The sequence below is a fragment of the Ursus americanus genome, chromosome 22 (assembly GCF_024610735.1).
Source record: "Ursus americanus isolate L20-20 chromosome 22, mUrsAme1.1.p, whole genome shotgun sequence".
NCBI classification, from domain to species: domain Eukaryota; kingdom Metazoa; phylum Chordata; class Mammalia; order Carnivora; family Ursidae; genus Ursus; species Ursus americanus.
The window spans coordinates 27,790,423-27,811,578 of NC_142148.1; the positions used below are offsets into that span (position 1 = coordinate 27,790,423).

The 21,156-nt window shown below is 54.5% G+C and overlaps 1 protein-coding gene across 2 annotated transcripts in view; it reads left to right on the forward strand.

Annotated features, from left to right (window-relative positions):
• The window catches only part of LOC123798988 (tyrosine-protein phosphatase non-receptor type substrate 1), a 40,669-nt gene extending 19,819 nt beyond the window's left edge, over positions 1 to 20,850 (forward strand). For both annotated transcript variants that reach the window (XM_045807827.2, XM_045807835.2), the window contains exons 4-9: positions 3,391 to 3,711; positions 4,299 to 4,637; positions 6,494 to 6,601; positions 9,508 to 9,532; positions 15,965 to 16,004; positions 18,267 to 20,850. In XM_045807827.2, the coding sequence (XP_045663783.2) occupies positions 3,391 to 3,711; positions 4,299 to 4,637; positions 6,494 to 6,601; positions 9,508 to 9,532; positions 15,965 to 16,004; positions 18,267 to 18,521 (1,088 nt within the window). In that variant the 3' untranslated portion in view covers positions 18,522 to 20,850. The remainder of the gene's footprint in view (positions 1 to 3,390; positions 3,712 to 4,298; positions 4,638 to 6,493; positions 6,602 to 9,507; positions 9,533 to 15,964; positions 16,005 to 18,266) is intronic.
• The last annotated feature ends 306 nt before the right edge of the window (positions 20,851 to 21,156 follow it).

Here is a 21,156-nt window from a genome sequence, read left to right on the forward strand (position 1 = left end):
AAATACCGTCTTCTGTTCTTCAGCAATACGCATTGAAAAGAAGAGTCCTTGGGGGGAGGTGGGGTAGCGTTGCACCCCCAGATCCGACAGATACACAGTCATCTCATGAAGTGTTGAGCCTGCTCCTGGAGGACATGGCTGCACACGTAAGAGCATCAAGAGTCTTTCCCCACTGTGCGATGTTGCTCCTTCACTGAGCAGCCTGGAGCAATGACCTGGACAGAGCAGAGGGGCCCCCGCAAGCCCAGCAACACGGGGCACCCCATTCCTGGCTCTGCAGACTGAGGATGCTGGGGAAGCACTTTCTGGAGGATGTCTAGGGCCTCGTGAGCCAGAGTTCATATTCTAGACTCCGCTGTAGGGACCCCGCATCTTCCCTCTGTTGCCACAGGGTCAGCAGGTCTGGGCGCCCAGAGGGACCCCTCCCCCTAACTGCTTGCGGTGGAGAATTTCAGAGGGACGAGGAGGGTGGCGGTCACTAAAGAAGGTGCTCTGTTGGGAATGTCAAGGCTGGGGGCCACCTGTACAAAGTGGTTCATCACGCCAGCCTCGGCAGGACGTCAGGAGGACACAGGGAGCCGGATGAGGGCACAGACCCTCGGGGAGGCCGGTAATCCTCTCAGAACTGTGTGATCCTGGGCTAGTCTCCGTTTCCCTTGGGGCCTCCGTGTCCCATCTGTGACCTGGCAATCATCAGGCTGCTGGTCAGGGGGCTGGGGACTGGCGAGGAGGTCCAGAAGGCCCCGGATGTGGGGGTTAGGCGATTCTTGGACATCCACACAGAGCATCTGAGAGCGTGGCCGAGCCCCACTGCCCAAGCTCCCACCCAACTCTGCCTTCCCTGCTCTGTGACCTCTGATGACTCATCCCCACGTTGGCCCGCTGTCCTCGCCTGTCTGTGACAGCATGACCTGCAGAGCCGCTGCAGGGACTGAACGAGTGAATGCCTTAAAGCACCACAGCAGGGCCTGGCACGTGGTCCGTGTCCCAGGAATGTAGCTAGCATATGCCGAGCCGTAGGACTGTGGCCAAGTCACTCTTCCTCCCAGGCCTCGAATGTAAGTGGGGTTTGGGGGTGATATTGGGTGCCTTGCACCCTGGACTTCTCGTTTAGAATCACCTGGGAGAAAAAGATCCCCAGCCCCTGGCTCCCCCTAGATATTCTGACTGACTTCGTCAGACATGAGCCCGGGCAGGTGAATTTTTTACTACTCCAGGGGACGCTAAACACTGAATTTTTTCCCCCCTGTGCTCCTGGGGCTGGGAGAGGAGCTTTTTGGTCGGTAGGTGCTTCAGAAGAGCCTGTGCCCGTGACAGCTGTTGGGAAAATGAGCCCGAGTGGAGAGGCCAGGACACGGTCCCAAGGAGCAGGCCTGGGGCCGAGCCGCTTCCTGCCCTCTGGCCCCGGGGAAGGGGCAGCCAACACCCTGCTCAGATCCGAGCTCCCGGCTAGGGGACCTTCCCATCTGGAAGCCCGTGTGCCTCTGAACAGGGGCTGGAATCCCCGCGAATACTCGCCGCTCAGCCCCAGAGCCCTCCCTGCCTCAACACACCCAAAATGTCATGGGCAAAATCTGTCCTCCCTCTTTCAAAACGCTCCCAGCTTTCTGTAAATAGCTAATCTGCAGGAATACGCCTGTGATCGCGTTTGTGTTTTGAAAGCCAATTCGCCAAACTTGTTTCCTGAGGGGATTATTAAAAGAAGAGGGAGAGAATCATAATTTGCTGGTTTCTGCTGCTTTTCTCATTTGGGGTTTTGCACGGCAGCTGTGGGGAGCAGGCCTTGGGACTCCTCTTGTGTGTCCGCTAAGCCTTCGTTTTGCCCTCTTACGGCCTAAAGGACAAATAGGTAGTTACAGAAGAAGTCACGGCCAGATCTTAGGATAATCATCATCGGTGTTGTTTATGAAGCACCTACTGTATGCCAGGTTCTGTGTTTTACATACATTCTCACATGTCACCGAGGCGGTGTTTTGATCTGTTTTATACCTAAACAGACACGGAGGTGCAGGAAGAAAGAACCGAGAAGCTAAAATGAACCCGTCGTGCATGCGTGTGTGTGTGTGTGTGTGTGTGTGTGTGTGTGTGGTGAGATGAGCTCTGCCCCTCATTCACTGCGTGTCCTGGGTCAGCCGCGTTCCTCCCTGAGTCCTGGCCCATAAATGGGACCGTACTGGGGGCCCCCTGAAAGGGCCGGCTGAGGGGTGAAGGAGCTGAGGGGCGAGGAGGAATCAGCCCAGTGTCGGGTGCCCAAGATGCTGCCCATGAAGGTAACTGAGCTCAGCCCCTCGTCCCTCCAGGGGCGTCCGGGCTGCGTGATTTCATGACTTCACTTATTCAAGTGACCTCAACATGTTTCATGTGTTTTAGGAAGCAAGTTAAATATTTGCAAATGTAAATATTTGTAGTATTTCCTATGTTTGGTGTAGAAGGTGTTGGGTAATAAGGAACGATCTGGAGACACCCTATAGAACCTTCTATGGGTGAAATGCCCCCCCCCCCTTTGATTCACTGATGTGTGTGCTTCCAGGACACAGGACGGCTTCCCCCTGCTTGGAGTCCCATGTCTCTGTCCTTGAAATTAATTCATGTTTAATTGGGCTTTCTCAGCACTCAGTGATCTTGATTTTCAACTTGGGCTTTCTCAGCCCTCAGCGATCTTGGTTTTCAACCCAAAACGGTACCAAGAGAAGAACGCAGTTTTAGAAAAACATCCCTTCATTCCCTCCTTCTTGGATTCAGGGATGGCACAGATTAGATCCTATGGAGTATTTATGGAAAGAGTGAAAACTAGATTAAATTCATAAATACCTAAACGGAGAGTTCTGGGTATGAATTAGGTTTGGGATAAAGATAGATCTGTGTTTGTTCGGTTCTGAGAAGCATTTTCAGTGTTTTATTCAAAGCAAAACTGCTTGTATTCCCTCACTGGCCCTTCACTGCAACCCCAGGAAGGAGAAATGCCTGCTGTCCCATTTCACACTGTGCCACGGCCACGCCTCCAGTGGGCTTCCATGGGGGTTCTGCTCCGCCCTTGCTTCCCCTGCACGGACTCTCTGACCTCGGTGAGGTTTGCAGGGAGGCGGCTAGGATGGTTGATGCCAAGAGTCACACCCATCAGAAATGTCATTCTTGTGCCCAGATTGGTGGCAAGTCACCTGGCAGAGAAGAGAAGGGGGACCTTGAACTCAGGCCTGGAGCTGCACCTGGGCCCTGCCCCCGACTCAGAGTTCAGCTCTGGAACCTGGGGTCCTCCTCTGTGCGATGAGGAGATGACACCGCCCTCCCCACACTATCCGAAGGGCCGAGGGTTCTCCAAGGTGTCACACACGTGTCCTTACTGCTGATGACCACAGTCATGCTTACTGATCATAAATGCTCCTCTTGTAGCCAAACCCTCTCCTCCCGTGGTGTCGGGCCCCGCGGCCAGGGCCTCGCCTGAGCAGACAGTGAGCTTCACCTGCGAGTCCCACGGCTTCTCCCCCAGAAACATCACCCTGAGATGGTTCAAAAACGGGAATGAGCTGGCAGCCTCCCAGACCACCGTGGATGCAGAGGGAAACGGCACTTCCTACAACATCTCTAGCACGACCAGGCTGGCGCTGGCCCCGGGGGACGTTCGCTCCCAGGTCATCTGCGAGGTGACCCACGTGACCCTGCAGGGGGGCCCTCCTCTCCGTGGGACTGCCAACTTGTCTGCGGTCCTCCGAGGTAGACCCTCCTCACCCCCAGCCCAAGCCCGGGTCTGCCCCCAAGTCTCTGGGCCTGCCCCTCCCCCACTCCCTGCCCCAGGCCTTCCACTGCCCGGGGTTGACATCTGACAGACCCTCCCAGTCACCCCTGACCTAGGTGCACCGTCATCCCCTACTGTTTTCATGGCAGCTGCGGGGTGAACACCTACCGTGTGCCAGCACTGTGCTGGGTGGTTCATTTACTTTACCATAGCAATCCCAATTACTGAGCACCTGCTATAATCCAAGCCACCGTGTGCTTGCTGATGTCATTTATTTTGCTACAGTTATTCTATTCCAACTGCATGCCATGGACTGAGTATCTTGATTTCACTCATTCTTACCTCAGTAGGAGCTACCAGTCCTTGAGCACCTACTGTGTGCTGGGCACTGTGCTTAGGGATTTCATTCATATGCAGAGACTACCCTCAGTGTTTGAGCACCAGCTGCATGCCTAGCCCTGTTCTGGGTGATTCCCTTGTTGTGTGGGGCGAGCTAAGTTCTCGAACCCTCCCCTGTGATCTGTCTGTTCCATAAGGTCAGAGCTTCTGCTCTGTGCTGTTTCAGTTCCGCCCACCTTCGAGGTTTCCCAGCAACCCGTGGCAGGGGACCAGGTGAATGTCACTTGCCAAGTGACGAAGTTCTACCCCCAGCACCTACAGCTGACCTGGTTGGAGAACGGAAACGTGTCCCGAACAGAAACGGCCTCAACGGCCTCGAACCTCATAGAGAACAAGGATGGGACGTTTAACTGGACGAGCTGGCTCCTGGTGAATTCGTCCGCCCACAGGGAAGATGTGGTGTTCACCTGCCAGGTGCAGCATGACGGGCAGCCCGCGGTCACCAAAAACCATACCCTTGTGGCCTCTGCCCACCAGAAGGACCAGGAAACCCATAAAACCCAGGGTGAGGCCTCAATGCCGACTGTCCTAGCACTTTAAATTTTATCTTTTTTTAACACTAAAAGTTGTAATTCATGTTTATTATGGAAAAATCTAGAGGTCTGTAGATAGAAAGGCGAATTTTACAGTGAGCGCCCCTCCCCCAAAGCCCACACCTCAGCACTGACCACTGGTAAGAGTTTGGTACATATCTTTGTAGATCTTTGGACAGAAGCATGCATTCGAGAAAGAAGGGAGGGAGGGACACTGGCCTGTTTCTAGCTTCCCGCCTCCTGTTCCTGTGCCTGGCAGAGACTGTCAGCACGCCAGGCCAGCCACCCCCTCCTGCTATTCTTTCTCACCTCGGCTGCCTTCGCAAGCCTGCACCCCTGGAATGGGATGGGGGCTTCAGAGTCTTTGCAACTTATCTCAAGCAGAACCACTGCTGTGATGAATGACCTTGCACAGACTCTCTCATATGTGCAGCTGCTTCTGGGGGACAATTTCCCAAAGAGCATTTCTAGGCCGAAGTGCGTGCCCGATTAAGACGGTGAGAGCCCTGCCACTCCCCTGTTCGAGGGAGAGGCTCCGGGTGTGATTTTCTCAGCCCCTCCCAACCTGTTGTCGCCCTCTCTCTTTTCTCTCTGCAAAGTGGCAGCACCTCGTTGGCATTTTGTGCCACTATGGAATGTTCCATCCCTTGTCATTAGCATGGCTCTGCCTTGCATCTGGCTGAGGATTATGATAGAGACCGTTTCTTTTTCTCGGTGCATCTTGGGAGGGAATAGGGGAGCTCTAGGCGCCTTAGGGCCCCGCAGGGTGTCCCTTTGATGTCACTGATGCCTGGTTTCCATAGGATGAGCCCTATACTAGGAGATAGGACGTGTGGATTTCGACTCTGGCTCTGTCACAGACATGCTGGGTGACCTTGGACTAGTCAGGGCCTCTCTCTGGTCCTTGCTCATGGCCGTGTTGAGGAAGGTGCGCTTGACCTTCAGCTCTGAGACTCGGCTGCCAGGGACCAGGGCTGTCGTGTTCAGCTTCGTAGCTTCAAGGCCTGGCACATAGTAGACACTCAGAAAATGCTTTTAAAAAGAATGAGAGGGAGTGAGTGTGTTGGTTGGTGGTTTAGTGAGTAGGTGAATCCTCAGAGCTATACGAAGAGGGAGAGATTATTATCGGCCTCAACAGCACAAGACCAAGTCAGTATGTAGAGGGAGGTTTGAATGACTTGCTCAAGGTCATACAACCAGGCGCCCACGTTTCCGCCGCTCAGAGCCCTGCTCCTAACTACGCACAATGCTCTAGTGCAGGACCCCCCGCCCGTGCCCTGGCACCAGCCCTACCCCCACAGTGTCCATTGCAAGTGTCCTGGGTTCTGAGCTCCTCTGCCGCAGTCCCGGGCACAGATGAGTGGACAGCTCGCGAGAGCTCTGTGGAGTCCAGTAGCCAGCTGCACACGTCTGCCCTTGACACCCACCCTCCCCCCCAGCCTATGTGTGACAGTCAGTTGCAACTCAGAATTTCAGAAGGTCTGGGCCATGATGGTGGCCACTCTGGTTCATTCCAGATGAGAAGGAACATGTTTCTGTTCCTTGGGAGTGAGATTTCTGCCCACATCCTGAAGCCAGGGCTCCTCCGTCGCCGTCAGAAACGAACGTTTTCCCTCCCAGCACCTCGGCATGGTTTTTGCACGGCCCGCGGGTGACCCACGTGGGGAAGTGTGTGCCTACCCATGAACGTGCCCGTGTGGCTCAGAACATGTATGGCCAGATGTTCTCAGTTAATGACGCCTACCTAGCGGCGACAAGGGGAGGTGGGTAGTAAGTTTCACTGTTTTTAATTTGCATACGTGAAGCCTCTGTTCCGTGTGGTCCCTAGACAATAATGACAGCCGGAGTATCTTCATCGTGGTAGGCGTGGTTTGTGCCTTGCTGGTGGCTCTGCTCATCGCAGCCCTCTACCTCCTCCGAATCCGACAGAAGAAAGGTGCGTGCGTTCTCCTCTCTCTCCCCAAGAGTTGGCCCCTGGGCTGTCCTTCCCAGAGGGAGAGCCCACGGGGGTGCTTTGGGCTAACGGAGCTGAAGCCGTAAGGAAGTCCAGTTGCTTCCACAAGAAGCCCAGCGGTAGCAGTGTCGAGGCTGGCACAACACCTTCGCCAGGCTGCAGTGTGGTTCGGCCTCCCCTTGTGGTTGCAAGATAGCCGTCACTGCTCCAGGCCTCACATCCTCCCAGGATCACTTCCAAATTGGGAAGCAGGGAGATGCCAGGGCGTGAAGGGGGTCTCAGGAAGGAAACAGTATTTGCCGGGAATTCCCGGCAAACGTCTGCTTTCCTCTTATCCATCCAGGTACCTGCCCAGCCCCTAGGCAAGAGGCTGGAGGAAGGGGGGATCATACCAGCCCCTCCTCCAAGACTGTTGGGAAAGATTAAGTGGGCGATGTCATGTAAAATGTCAGGAGAGTGCCTGGTACACAGCAGGTGCTCAGTAAACGTTAGCTCCTGTTGTCAGTATTGTACGTGAGCCCAGAAACAGGAGCCGCCTTCCTGGAAAGCTGTCGTTACAGCGGCGAGGCACACAGCCTTGCACTCCACAGCAGGAGGGTCCAGGCGCACATGTAGGACGTCATGCCCTCGTCCGTGTGCGTGCGTGGAGTTGTTGCTGTGACAAGGCCTCTGACTTGGGAATCAGACAAACCAGGGTTCCACAGCCTTGTTACATGTTCTAAACAACCAGTTTGGCCTCTGTGAGCCTCAGTTTCCACATCTGTAAAATGGGTATAGCAGTACCTCCCTTGGAGGAGAGTTACGAAACACAAAATCTCACGTAAAACAACGTTCTCAGACCTCAGAAAATACGTGTTCTCTCCGGCACTCTTGGAGGAGACAATTTTAAGCCAGTGTTTCTGAAACTTACTTGACTCCGAGTTAGAGAAATACATTTCGTGTCTCCACTCAACGCACACCACACTCCTGTAGATAAAATTGGAACTCTGATATTTTCTTTTCTGTCATATTCTGTACTAAATTCTCTTTAAAATGCTGGTTGTGACCCACCATATGCCACAGACTGCGTAGTGCTGTCCTGAGCTGCCTTTCTGCACCCGGACCCCTGGGCTGGGCTCAGATGGGCGTGTGGTTCAATGGTCACACACTTCTGCGACCCCTCCCCTCTGCTCTCCAAGCTTCCCTCCCTCCTGGACTGGCTGGCAGGACTCGGCTGTGAGTACTGGCCAAGCCTGAGCCCCCCATCCAGAAGGGCTGGTGTCCAGCCCCACCTCTCTGGAATCTGGAAGACGTTCTGCCAACTGATCTTTTGGTGGTTTTTCCCTAAAGTCCAAGCCTTCACACAGGAAGGGAGGAGAAGCAGGCTCCACTGCTCACTGAGGGTGACAGGCCAGCCCATCGGATGGCATTCATGGTGGCCATGAGTGCAATCCCAGCCCCTCTTCAGCGGCTCACCCCTGGGCGCCATGTCAGGCTCTGGCACACGCGCACTCATTACTGTGGGCTGGGCGGTAGGAACTGGGTATTCCAGAAGAGGAGCAGGGCTTGGAGAGCTGCAGACGCTGGGGAAGGGGCCCAGACCCTGAGTGACGGGTCTAGTTGTGTGCAGAGCCCAGCTCTCACACATAGGCTCCGGTGACAAGGATGACTAGCGCTCTCTCCGTTCTAATGACGTGCCACGCACTCTGTTCTCACCACAGACCCGCTTTTACAGAGGAGCAAACTGAGACATGGAGAAGTTAGAAAACGTGCCCAGGGCCTCACAGCTGCTAAGTGGTGGGGCCAGGATTCAAACGTGGTGGGTCCCCAGGGACTATGTCTGGGACCACTCTGCACATCATCTCCGCCTTAATGAGATGACCCTTCTCTCGTCATTGGTCCCTGGGGGGGTCTGCCCATCCTCTATTTCAATACTTGCTATGAAATGTCCTAATTTCAGCTTTCCTGCTTACCAGCCGTGTGACCCCAGTCCCTCTGCTGTAAAATGAGGGTGATTGGTGTCCCAGCACGTTGCGGCCCACCAGCTCCCATTCAGACCTTGGATGCTGAGCTGCGGCCTTCCAACTGCTACCTGCTCACCTAAAAAACCCACTACCTGCCCAGGCACCAGGCATTCCCCTGGCGGGGAGAATTCTTGCACTGGGGCAGCCGCTAGCCCGGTCAAGTGCAGTGAAGGGCACCTTTGGTGTGCAGGGTGCTTTTTAATTACAATTTTACAGTGGGCTGGGAGTCAAACAGTGGCCAAACCCCAGCAGCTTCTCTGTGGGATGCCCCATATCGTAGGCTTAAAATCTCTGAACCAGATGGACCCTTTCTTCCCGCCTAAGATCCTTTTTTGGAAAGTGGTGACATGAAAAGAAATGGATGTCCAGCCCACCCCTGCGAGCTGGAGAGCTGAAATCCAAGTTCAGAGAGGGCAAGTGACCCAGCCAGGGTCGTATAGTGAGTGAGTTGGAGGCAGACCTGGGATTTGCAGCTGCTCCCCCAACTCTAGCCCTGCTGGAATCTGTCCCTCAGCCGTGAAGGGCCCTGACTGGGCCCCGGCTCCCGTAGGGTCTCAGGTGTAAGGTACCTGGTGAAGGGAAGTGAGGCCAGACAGAGGCAGGGCAGTCGGCCCCTCCTGGGCTGAAGGCTGCTCTGGGATCTGACCGTGGCAACCCCCGGAGGTGGGAAAGGGGAAGGCCCAGCCCACTGGTCCTCCTGATGGAAGATACTGGACCATCCCACCGGCGTGGGCGTGGGGGATTCCTGTGGTTCAGAGGTGATTTCAACAATTCCTCACAACCTCCCCGGAGGCAAACCTTTGCCCCCCACCCCCAGCAAAACGTTAAGTAAGAACGGTGTGTTTCTAGGTTAAATAACTGGTTTTGGTTTCTTTTCTCTTTCAGCCAAGGGCTCCACTTCTTCTACAAGGTAAGTGCTCTGCAGGGCGAGGATGCCTTTGTAGTGGTCGGTTGGTTGGTTGGTTAGTTGGTTGGTAGGTTGGTTGACAGCCCCCCAAACTGTGAAGCACCATCCACTCCCATGCCGGGCAGCCTTTCTTTTTCTCTCCTTTGTAAGCGGCTCTGACAGGTCCGTGTTTAATAATTGTCTCAAGTGAGGGGATTTGAAGGGATTTCTTCGGCACACGGAGGCTCTGATTTCCTGCCTGTTGTCCACAGACAGCGAGACCCTCATCTGATCCCATTTGGATGGTGGCAGAAACCTGCTCCCCCCCCCGTGCCACACGGCCCCCAGATCCAAGCTGTGTGCTTTGGTCTTTCCTCCCTTCGCTCAGTGTGTGTTGAGTACCTTGGTACGGGCGGCTCCGGGAATGCCGGGACAAGTAGGGCAGAGACCGTCTGTCCCCCCATCCCCCCACCCCCCGTCCCCGCCGGCAGCCGAGGGCCTGCTCAAAGGGTAAGGTGATGATGTTACGCCACAGACTGCATGTTAGTTTGTTGACTCCTGTATTCAGTGACTTCTGCTGCTGTTCCAGGTGCTAAGGATATAGCAGTGAGTAGGAACCCAGGCCTTCATGGGGCTCAGGCCCCAGGGAGAGAAGCAGGCAGTAAGCATAGAGGCAAAGGGATGTGTCCTGTCGTGTCGGGTGGTGACAACTCAGGCCCAGCAAGGGGACGGAGATTGATGGCGGGATGGGGGGGGGCTCCACTGACGAGGGGACACGAGCAGGGACTGAGCCAAGGAACTGTGAAGGGGGATGTGTTTGCTGCGCGAGAGAGCGGGCATGGCCAAGGCGAGAGGACCAGAGGAGGCCTGTGTGCTGGGCCGGAAGGCACGGGGAGGGCAGGAGGTGAGGCCAGGGAGACGCAGGTCCACGGTCTCAGCCCAAGGCCACGCAGCCAGATTTGTTACTAATTCAGACTTTCCAGCTTTTAAAGGAAAGCCCCCGATATTCATCCCCAGCGGAGAGATCCAGAACCCCATAATCTACCACTTGAATGTACCTGCCTGGAAACAACAAATAAATTGCATGGGCACGCCCCGCATGGGCCATAAATAAAAGCCATAAATAGCTTCCTGTTGGTTCAGGTCAGGTTTTGCTAACAAATGGGTTGCACGGTCTTTCTTTTTTTTCTTTCTTTCTTTTCTTTCTTTCTTTCTTTCTTTCTTCTCTTTTTCTTTCTTTTTTTCTTTTTTTTTTTTTTTAGAGCTTTGTGGATTTCAGAATGGCAGAACAGGAGCTGAGGTTCGGGGTGGAGGCCAGTGGTCTAGGGTTTGACTCCCAGTGGGATGAGGAGCTATAGGAAGGAGATGATGTGACTTTTGTCTTACAAGTACCGCCCTGCCCGGCGTGTGGGGAGCAAGCTGTAGGAGGTGAGCGTGGAGGCAGAGAGGTCCAGGAGGAGGCCACTGCAGTGGTCCAAGCCCATGTGGGTGGCCTGGACCGTGGCGGTGGGATGGCTGAGAAAGGGGCAAATTCTAGATATGTTTTGGAGGTAGAGTCAAGAGGACTTGTGGATGGATTGTAGAGTCAAGGACAGTCCCAAGGTCGGGGGCAATGGGAATGCTCCGTGCATATACACCAAGTACACTCGTTTCCAAGGGCAAGACTTGACTTCTTTTTTTTTTTTAGATTTTATTTATTTATTTGAGAGAGCGAGAGAGAGAGAGCATGAGCGGTGGGGTTGCGGGGAGAGGCACAGGGAGAAGGAGAAGCAGGCTTCCCATGAAGCAGGGAGCCTGATGTGGGGCTCGATCCCAGGACCCTGAGATCATGACCTGAGCCGAAAGCAGGCACTCAACCGACTGAGCCACCCAGGCACCCCAAGACTTCACTTCTGTCCTTTGCCTGAAAACCTTTGGTGGCTCCCCACGGCCCTCAACAGAGTCCACCCGTGCCACTGAGGCCCTCAAGCCCCTAGTGGTCCGGCCCCCACTGACTTGGACAGTTTCACTTCTGGCCACGCCCCAGCCCTCACACTCCGTGACTCAGCCATGCTGCACTCCCTTCACAGCCTCCCACATGCTGTGTCCTCGCTCTCCTCCCAGCCCTCGCGTGCCGGCCTCTCTCTCTGAGATGTGTTCCCGCACCACCCAGGGTTTCCACCGCGCGGGGGGGGGGGGGTGTGCGGCAGCAGTCACTGTGGGCTCTGCGAACAGCGCTCCCTGGAGTTGTGTGACACGGGAGCTTGGGTGGGCACCCCTCTTTTCACCTGCTTACCTCCCGCCCTTCCCCCAGGCTCAGCGAGGGCATTACCCACCCCCCTTCAGGGACAGGGGCCCGTCCTGGGAGCTCTCCTGGTGCCCCTGTGTTGACACCACCGTGTATTCAGGCTGCCTCTGCGCCTGCCCCATGCTATAACCCACCCCCCTCCCCCTGTTGAGGGCAGGGAGCTTTCCCTCAGGTTCTAGTGAAACTGGCACCGTGCCTGGAATGGAATAGGTGGTCAGTTAAGGTTCGTTGAGTGAACCAAATGCGTGAGGAATGACGACTGCCATCCCAAACCACGGCCCCAATCCCCAGTCTCTTCCTCTTCTGAATCCAACACTGTCCTTCTCAGTGCCTTCACGGCCTCAGATATGGGAGGATCATTCTTTTTTACTTCGTCTTTGTTGTTGTCATTATTTTGTTTGTCTTATCACCCCAATTAGACAATAAGTTCCCAAAGGAAAGGGACAGCATCCATAATAGTAACGACAGCGTCAGCAGCTAACATCTATGAGGCACTTACTGCGTCCTGGGAACCGATCTATGTCTTTTCCTCTAGTGGCCCAACAGTCATTTTAATTATAGCAAAACCCCTCTGATTTACTCTCACCCCATGTGAATTGAACAGAGCTTCTCAAACTCAAGCGTGTGGCAGAATCTTCTGGACAGCTCGTTAAAACACAGATTACTGGACACCTCCTCGCCCGGGAGTTTCGGATGCAGGGTTTGCATGTCTAACACGTTCCCAGGTGGCGCTGCTGCTGCTGCTTCCAACCCAGACTTTGAGAACCCCTGTTCTAGAAGGTTATTCTTGTCCCGGTGTATGCGTAGGAAACCGAGGCTCGGAGAAGCCGTGTGACATTCCCAAGGCCCCACCGCCGGCAGGTGCCAGAACTCCGGCTCCAGCCCAGATTTCCCCAACGCTGCAGCCGGCGGGGCTCATCGCTGCTCTCATGTGTCCTGCTGCCTATTTTTTCTTCCCCAGAGAAGCCAACCATTTTCTGCCTGTGTTTTATTTTTTCCAGCGTGAACCTACCAAGGGAGCCGTGAGATCGCTTGCTCCCTTTCATCTCCCTAAACCAAAGCGCTAGCTGGTGAGCGGGGATGGTGGTTCCCATGCAGCGGCCGGCTTCACTCAGCCGGCTGGGATCAGACGCTTTCCAGAAAGACGCGGGTGTGAATAACAACTGAGGACCTTGGAGAGGGTGCCGAGCGGGGGGTGCCGCCGCTTTGAGCTCAGAGGGCCCTTCAGGTTGCAGGGCTGCTGGAGGAGCTGGGTATCTCTAACTCCCTGGGTTAGGGACATACCGGTAGAACATGGTCTGTAATCTTCCCCGGCTCAGACGAGAGAAAAAATATGTCTCTGTTCCCTTAATTGGGCACTGGGGTTCATTTGGTCGGCCATTCGTTCGCTTGTCAGGCATTCACTGCGTTTATTCTTGGAATATTTAGGGCTTCTCTGATTCTTTCATTTATTCATCGGAATTGAGCCCAGCTCAGTGCCCGGGCTTAAGCTGGGGGGTTGCGAAGGAAAGCAAAAAAGATGCTAGCCCTGGTCTCGTGGCCCTTTTGATTCAATGTTCATTCATTCATTCATTCATTCATTCGTTCAACAAATACGTAGGGCGTGCTGACAGTGCACCAGCCCGTTAGAGGGTGTCAGGGCTCCAGCGTGGAGCCCACGATCCATCAGGAGGCAGGCCATCAAACAAGCTGGGTGGGAGGTTAATACACCATGTGATACAGGTGCTGGCTAGATAAAATCAAGCTAGGCAGGGAGCAGAGCAGGGGGTGGGGTGCAGTGGGCAGTCAGGGAAAATGTACGGAGGTGTCATTCAGAAGGGAGCTGAAGGACGGGAAGGCTCCCGCCACGGGGATATCTGGGGCAAGAGTGGGCCAGGCAGAGGGAACAGCCAGTGCCAAGACCCTGAGGCAGGAGCAGTTGGACATATTCCTGGAACACGGGGGAGGCCAAGGTAGCCGGGCTGGAGCAGGCGAGGGGAAGAGATGGGAGACTAAAGCATCGAGTCAGGGCCGACGGCACCTATGCGCCCTTCTGGATACGGAGATGAATCTCGCTGTGCGCTGACAAGGGGTTGAGGGTTTTGAGCAGAAAATGACATGACCTCACCTATGCCTTTTCCATGTGGAGAATGGCACACTGAGGGGTGGGAACAGAAGCAGGGACACCAGGGAGAAGGCTCTTGAGGAATCTAGGGAGCTGGGAAGGTGGAGGAGACTTGAGTAGCTGAGTTTGATACGGATTTTGGAAGCAGAGTCAAGACGACTTGTGATGGGTAACACGGTTTGTAAAGGAGGACGGAAGAGAATCAGGGATGATTCCCATTTCTTTAGCCTGAGCATACAGATGGGTAATAGCAGTGCCGTTCTCAGAGATAAGAGAGACAGACACAACAAAATGGATAATTGCGTCTCATCTGCAATATTGCTCTGAAAGAGAGGAGCCCAGTGTTCTGAGAATGGAATTTGAAGTTCAGTGAAGGTTTCCCAGAGAAAGGACTATTTGAAATAGAATCCGAGGAAAGAGAAGCAGTGAAGCAAAGGAAGAGGCAAGGAGGGCTGCCCGTGCAAAGGTCCTGGGGCAGTCTGAATGTCTTCATTCCAAGTCACTTTTACGCACCTGTACCCATGTGCTGAGGAATCACGGCAGGCAGGCAGCAGACGGACACATATGGCAGACAGGAAAATAGGCAAGGAGGCTTGAAGGTATCATGGAGGGCAGCCCAGCCAGCCCAGCGCTGTCAGAGCCGCTTTCCCAAGGAGGTGACACCATAGTTAAGTCTTGAAAAATGCACGAAAGTTAACTAAGAGGAAAAGTGGTTGAGGGCGGCTTTCCAGGCTGTTGTTGACGCAAAGGATGTCTCATCGAGTGGCCGTCGTGAAATATTTGGTGGGTGCATATGTGGGTAAATAAGGTCAGGCAGTGAAGGGGCCTGGGGCAGTGCACAGGGGCCAGACCACACAGGGCTTACGATGGGTTGATGGGTGATGGGTTTTACTTGAGCTAGAGGCAGCGGGGAGCCCTGGAAGCCCTGGAGCAGTAGGGGTGTGGATAGACTTCGTGATCTTCCTTAGCAGCCGGTGTCCCTGCTCCCAGAGGCCTGTTTCTGTGGCCACGTGGGGCTTGTCATGCCCCAGAAATGCTTCTGAGCCAAGATCTCGTGCCAAATCCATTAATAACCCTGCTGCCAAGCCCCATTGCTCATTTCTGACATTATCCAGGCTCCCATCCCCAGAGCTGCCGGCCTGAGAATTTACACAACTCCTGCAGAACCGTGGCTCTGGTGCGCTCCCCACCTTGACCATGACCCTGCAGTGAGCCAAGCCACCGCCTCCCATTACAGAATCAAGCGCATGAACAGCTTCTTTGATTAACCAGGACACTGCACCTTCTCTTTTCTTCTTTTTAATGCTAAGACCTGGATGTGTAGAATATAGAAGGTGTGGAAAATATGGGAACTAAAAGGAAGAAAAAAAAAGAACCTCCCAAAGACCACTGCTGTTCACATTTTACTGTTTCCTTCCCGTGTTATCCATACGTTGTTAGAATTGAGATCATTCCACGGAGAATGCTGTCGTGTCGCTTATCATTTTAATGTAATCATTTGTAATAAAAAAAAATCTCATAAGCCTTTTAAGTCTTTATCTGTGAACCTATCCTGATTTCCTTAACCAGTCCCAGTTGGCAGAGCTCTACCATATAAACAGTCCTCCCCATCCTGTTCTGTGACAAATGCCTCTGTGCATAACGCTTTTTCTATATTTTGAATTCCCCCCAAAATGTGCACTTATGAGTCAAACGATGAGGACACCTTCCAAGCTCTTGATTTTGCCAAGCTGCCTCCCAAAAGGCTTCTACGGTTTGCCCTTCCCGCCAGCAATACATGAATGTGTCTGTTTCACCATACCTTCCCCAGCACCCAGTATTTTAACTTTTAAAGATCCTTGCTGAAAAAGTAGGTTGGGAAGAAAAAAAAAAAAGATAGTGCAGTGCTTCAGATGCCTTCTCAGTGAGATCGGCCCTTTGGTCCAAACATTTGATAAACACTTGTGTTTCTGTTGTGACTTGCTGCACCCGTATAGGAAATGGAACGAAATGTTATTCTTACCAATTTGCATGAGCACTTGAGATAGTGAGGATATTTTTATCTGTGCGTCTCTTTCCTTTTTAGGTTGCATGAGCCCGAGAAGAACACAAGAGAAATAACCCAGGTACAGTCCTTGGTGAGATGCCCTTCCCGGGAATCTCGATGGTGTGATTTCCTTGCCTCAACCAGAGTTGCAGATCCGGTTCTAAATTAAGACTCCTTCCCCAGAGTGGGGCAGGGGGTGGGGGGTGGGGAGAGTGGGGGAGCCTGGCATTCCTGATGTCCCCCTTGTCCTCTGTGCACTCTCTCCCTCTGCCCGAGCCAGGAGAGTGTCACAGCCTCCTTGACCCAGCGCTTGCATTGTACAACTCCAGGGGGCACTGTCCACAGTTCGCTCACTAATTGCCTCGTGCAAGGGCATACTCGCTTTCTGGAGCCTTCTCCTCAACACTGTGAACGCAATTGCGTGGGCAGTATGGTTGGCCTAATTCTGGGAAACCTAGCCTGATGCTGTCAGACCTCAGAGGCAGAGGGCTCCTCTTTCCCTTGTAATGAGACAGGCTCTGCCCTGAACCCGAGAGCGAGAGAGCACCAGCTGTCCTTGACGTTTCCCGGGCTGTTGTCATCGTTTTAGATACAATCTGTTGTAGAGAGTCAGGGCTGGTAAAAGGCACAGCATTTGTCGGCCTAATCACCGAGGCCTGCTGTCCTGATCCGGACAGCCCCCAGTGGCCCTGACCTCAAGCTCCAGGGGTAACTTGAAAACAAGGCCTTGTCCCCAGTCATTTTACCTCTGGACTTCTTTCTGGAACTTTCAGGGGAAAGGATGGCGGTGAGAACTGGTCATTGAAGCCCCGCCCAGAATTCACAGCCAGCCAGGACTTTCTGAGCACTTACTGTGTGCCAGGCCCTGGGCGGCGGGCAAGGCACTCACAACCCAGCCCCGTGGAGCTTGCAGCCCAAATCCCCAGCCAGGGGCCAGCCCCTGCCGAGGAGGGAATTCATTGCTGTTGCTGAGGGTTTCCCAGAGAGAAGTGGGAGAGTGTGCAGGGTCCGAGACAGAGGGGCTGTGTGGTGAGACCACAGCTAGAGTCCACCAGACTTTGGACCTGTCCAGCTGTGTGACTTTGACCAAAGTATTTAACCTCTCTGGGCCTCAGTTTCTTCACTTGTAAAATGGGGTAAGTAACTCCAACGAGAGGCTAAGCTGGGCCTAGAGAAGGTGCTCCCTGGGATGGCACGCCCTCGGGAGCCAAGCTCTGCGGTGGTCACCATGCACCCACCAGGGGCAGTGGTTGCTGTCGCCCCCTGTGCTTCTGCGGTCTAGGTGCGGGGCACAGAGGGAGCAGAGTTTGTAATTCGTGATGAGTGATTTTAAGGCGGCCATTGTGAGTGATAAGACGAACACGTGGGAGACGTTCGGGTTTGCTCGGTGGTAGATGGTGGCTAACATTTATCAAATGTAGGTGTTCACTCGATAAGTGCCAGGCTCTGTTCTAAGAGCTTTACCTGGGTGATCATAACTGATCTTCACAGGGACCCTGGAAATAGACACTAGCATATCGCTGCTCTACAGATGGGGAAACCGAGGCCCAGAGAGGTTAAGTGAATTGCCCAAAGTCCGTCAGCAAGAGAGAACACAACCGAGACTCAAACCCCAGGCATCTTACCGCATCTGCTCCCTGGGGGCTCATACTCACGCGCCCCTCTCCTCTGTCTCCTGGACCCCAGCTTCACCCTGAGTGAGGCTGAAATTGCTATCCATTCATCCATCCATCCTTCCATCCATCCATTCAACACTGATGGGGCTTCTTCAACGCCAGCCTTACTTCCTATATTCTAACAAACACCTAGTGGATATGTGTTGAAGAAACCAGTAAGTGAATGACTGTCTCCACCCACTGCGGGTCGGGATCTACTCGGACCCGCCGACGGAGTCAGTCCTGGGTGGAGGGTGCCATCGTGGAAGGGCATGGGTCGAGGAAGCACGGGGCGGGAGCCGTGGAGCTGGCCGAGGGCAGGGTCTTGGGATGTAGCGGTGCTTGTGCTAGAACGTACAGGATGGAGTGGGTTTCATGACGAGAGAAGGGATGGACAGCAGGTAGAGGGAAGGATGCTGGAAAGGCAGGGCAGAGCTTCGGGAGGAGGGACACTGAGGCAGCGCTGTGGAGGGACCCGGCTGGCTGAGTGCGGGAAGCTGCTTCAGGCTGTGTGGGGATTGGAAGGGTGAGGCTGGAGGCAGGTAACCTGGGCCGGAGAAGAGCGGGGCGTGACTTAGGGCTGAGCCAGTGGGGCCCAAGGGAAGACAGAAGCGTCCAGCCTTGATGCCAATGGGTGGACAAGTGGCTCGGGGTTTCCAGAATGAACGTCTCTCCGCCACATTTAGATCCAGGACAACAATGACATCACCTACGCAGACTTGAACCTGCCCAAGGGGAAGAAGTCTGCGCCTCGGGCTGCCGAGCCCAACAACCACACAGAGTACGCCAGCATTCAGACCGGCCCACCACCCGCGTCCGAGGACAACCTCACCTACGCGGACCTGGACATGGTCCACCTCAACCGGGTCCCCAAGCAGCCAGCCCCCAAGCCCGAGCCATCCTACTCGGAGTACGCCAGCGTCCAGGTCCAGAGGAAATGAGTGGGACCGTGCTCGTCTCTAGGGTCTGTCCTCACGAGCCTTCCTGTCCCACGTGGGACAGCTGTGATGGGGACAGCCAGCCCGGTTCCCAGAGGGCCGGGATGGCTCAGGCCCTGGGACCCCAGGATGGGGCTGGCTCTCGTTTCCCCAACCCACTTGGCTCTCCAGCATCTCCAGGGCAGCCACCGTCCCCCCACATCGCCACACATGGAGGCCGATGTTGCCAGACCAGCCAGGGGACCGACCTGGGAACTGGCCAGAGCTGCCGGGGGTCCAAGAATCCTCATGCCTGTCTCCATGGACATGTGGGTCTTGGTCATGGTCTTGGAGACCCTGACTGCCCCCTTGATGGTCTGCAGCCTGATCTTCCGGGGTGAGGAGGGAGAAAACCCCACCTCCTTTCACCACCACCCAACTGGGGCTTGGGGCAAATGTTCCCTTTAGATCGAAGTGCCCCATCCATGGAGAAGCTGGGGGAAAAAAACCACAAAACCCTCTGGGACCCGCATCCCAAGACTTGGTGAGATTGCTCCAACAGTCCTAGCCTCCCCATCCCTGGACTGGTGAGGCGCAAGCCCTGGGGGAGGGGAGGATCCTCCAAGGAACTCCCACACCACCACCACCACCACCACGACCACCGAGGACTGAGTAACAACACCCTTCTCCTCCTGGTGGCCGTCCGAGACTCCTTGAGGACCCACCATCCCAACCGTGACGCTCCACATGGCCCCTCCTGTCCTTTCTAGACCTGAGCTTGCTTCCTCCAGCTAGCACTAACTCAGCAACCTCTCGCTGTGGACGCCTGTAAATTATTGAGAAATGTGAAATGTGCAATCTTGAAACTGAGGTGTTAGAAAATTTGATCTGTGGTGTTTTGTTTTGTTTTTTCTTAAAACGACAGCAACGTTGTCTTGGCTCTTTGTCATGTGTTGAAGTACCTGGTTGGGTCTCGTGTGGTCTAAGGTTTACCAGTTGGTGGTCCTGGAGGGATCCTCTTACAGCAGAAACGGACTTCCTCCATGTCCCAGACCCTGAGGATGGGGAGGAAGGTTGCTGTGTGGCCACTCCATGGAGACGTTAGCCTTCTCTCTCCAGGACAAAAGTGGCCGCGCTCTCAGCTGAGCCACGTGGCTGGTCCTGCTGCCTTCCGTGCCCCCAGCGCGCTAAGCCCAAACCTGCCCAGTACTTCTCCAGGCTGCGTCCTTCACAGTGCAGTCTTGGCGAGACCTGAGGCCTCAGTCTTCTCATCCAGACAGAGGAGAGAGGAAACATGCCCCCCTCCCCGCTCCCTGCCATCTCACAAGCACTGGATGCCATGCAGGGGAGGGAAGCTATGCCTGGCTGTTTCCACCCCCTTTAGTGACTGCCCCCTTTCCAGCTCTCTGAGCTGACCCTTGCAAGAGGAATCTTCTATTTCTGCTCTCAAACCCTTTCGGGATCAAACTGGAATAAATCCAAGACAGCCAGGAGGTTGGGCAGATGCTGTGATCAATTACCCCTGCCCCCCCACCCTCCCGATGGGAGGTGGGGGCCTGGCTGGGCCCAGGGCCAGCACGTGTGGCAAGCCCTATTTATTCAGTCTTCACGTAGAACTGACCAACTCTTCGAGCTGAGAGCTTCCTCTTCCCCACCACCCTGGGTTCAGCCAGTGGATGCCCCAGGGATTCCAGGCCATCCGAACGAGGAGCTGAGGCATCTTGCCCACCAGCAGGTCCTACACGTGGAACACGGGGAGCTCAGCTCAGACCCAGTTCTCTGGGGACAGTGATTTGGCGTTTTACATGACGACATCCAGGAATCAGCTGAGCCAACAGGCCACGCGGGCAGCTTTGGCCCGATGAGCCAGAGTTTCTCTGTGGCACCTGGGAGCACAGTGGCCCAGCCACCTGGCTCGGGCCATTTCCAAATTCCAAAAGGTTGGCTTGTAAACCTTAGTCTCCCTCGCTTCTGCCCAGAGAAGGCACATGCGTTGAGCGTGCACACGCATGCACACACATGCACACACACGCACACAGAATTTTAAGAGAATGTTTTCTTGGTGCCATTTTAATTTTATTTTCTTTTGAATTTTGGAAGGGGAGTAAGGGAATGAGGCCAAGGAAGTTGTGCAGCTTTAGCTCCAGCCTGGCAGCCTGGAGATTCCCATACCTTGTGTATCGAACCCCAGGAAAAGGAAGAGGTCGAAACAACACTGCGGAAAGGAGCGTGGTTTCGGGAGTTTATTTTAAGACTGCTAGGAAGGAAACAGGCCCCATTTTGTATATAGTTGCAACTTAAACTTTTTGGCTTGCAAAATATTTTTGTAATAAAGATTTCTGGGTAACAACGACCCGTCTGGATGTTGAGTGTTTTTGTCTTTGCGCGTGTGACCTCCTGTCCCCAGGAGACTGGGAGAGGATGGCGTGTGTCCCCGGGGCTTGGAGACCGCAGGGTTTGGGTCTCTCTCTTGGGTTTTCTAGACACAACGACTTTGTTTTTCCTGGCTCAGAGGGAGTCGGTGGAAGGTTGTGCCCCAAACACCTGTGTAAGCAGAATTTCGACAGACAATCGCGTTTGAATCCCAGCTCCACCACTTTGCAGAGTCCACACAGCTCGCCTTCTCCCGGAGACTCAGACTCACTGTGTCATTGACACA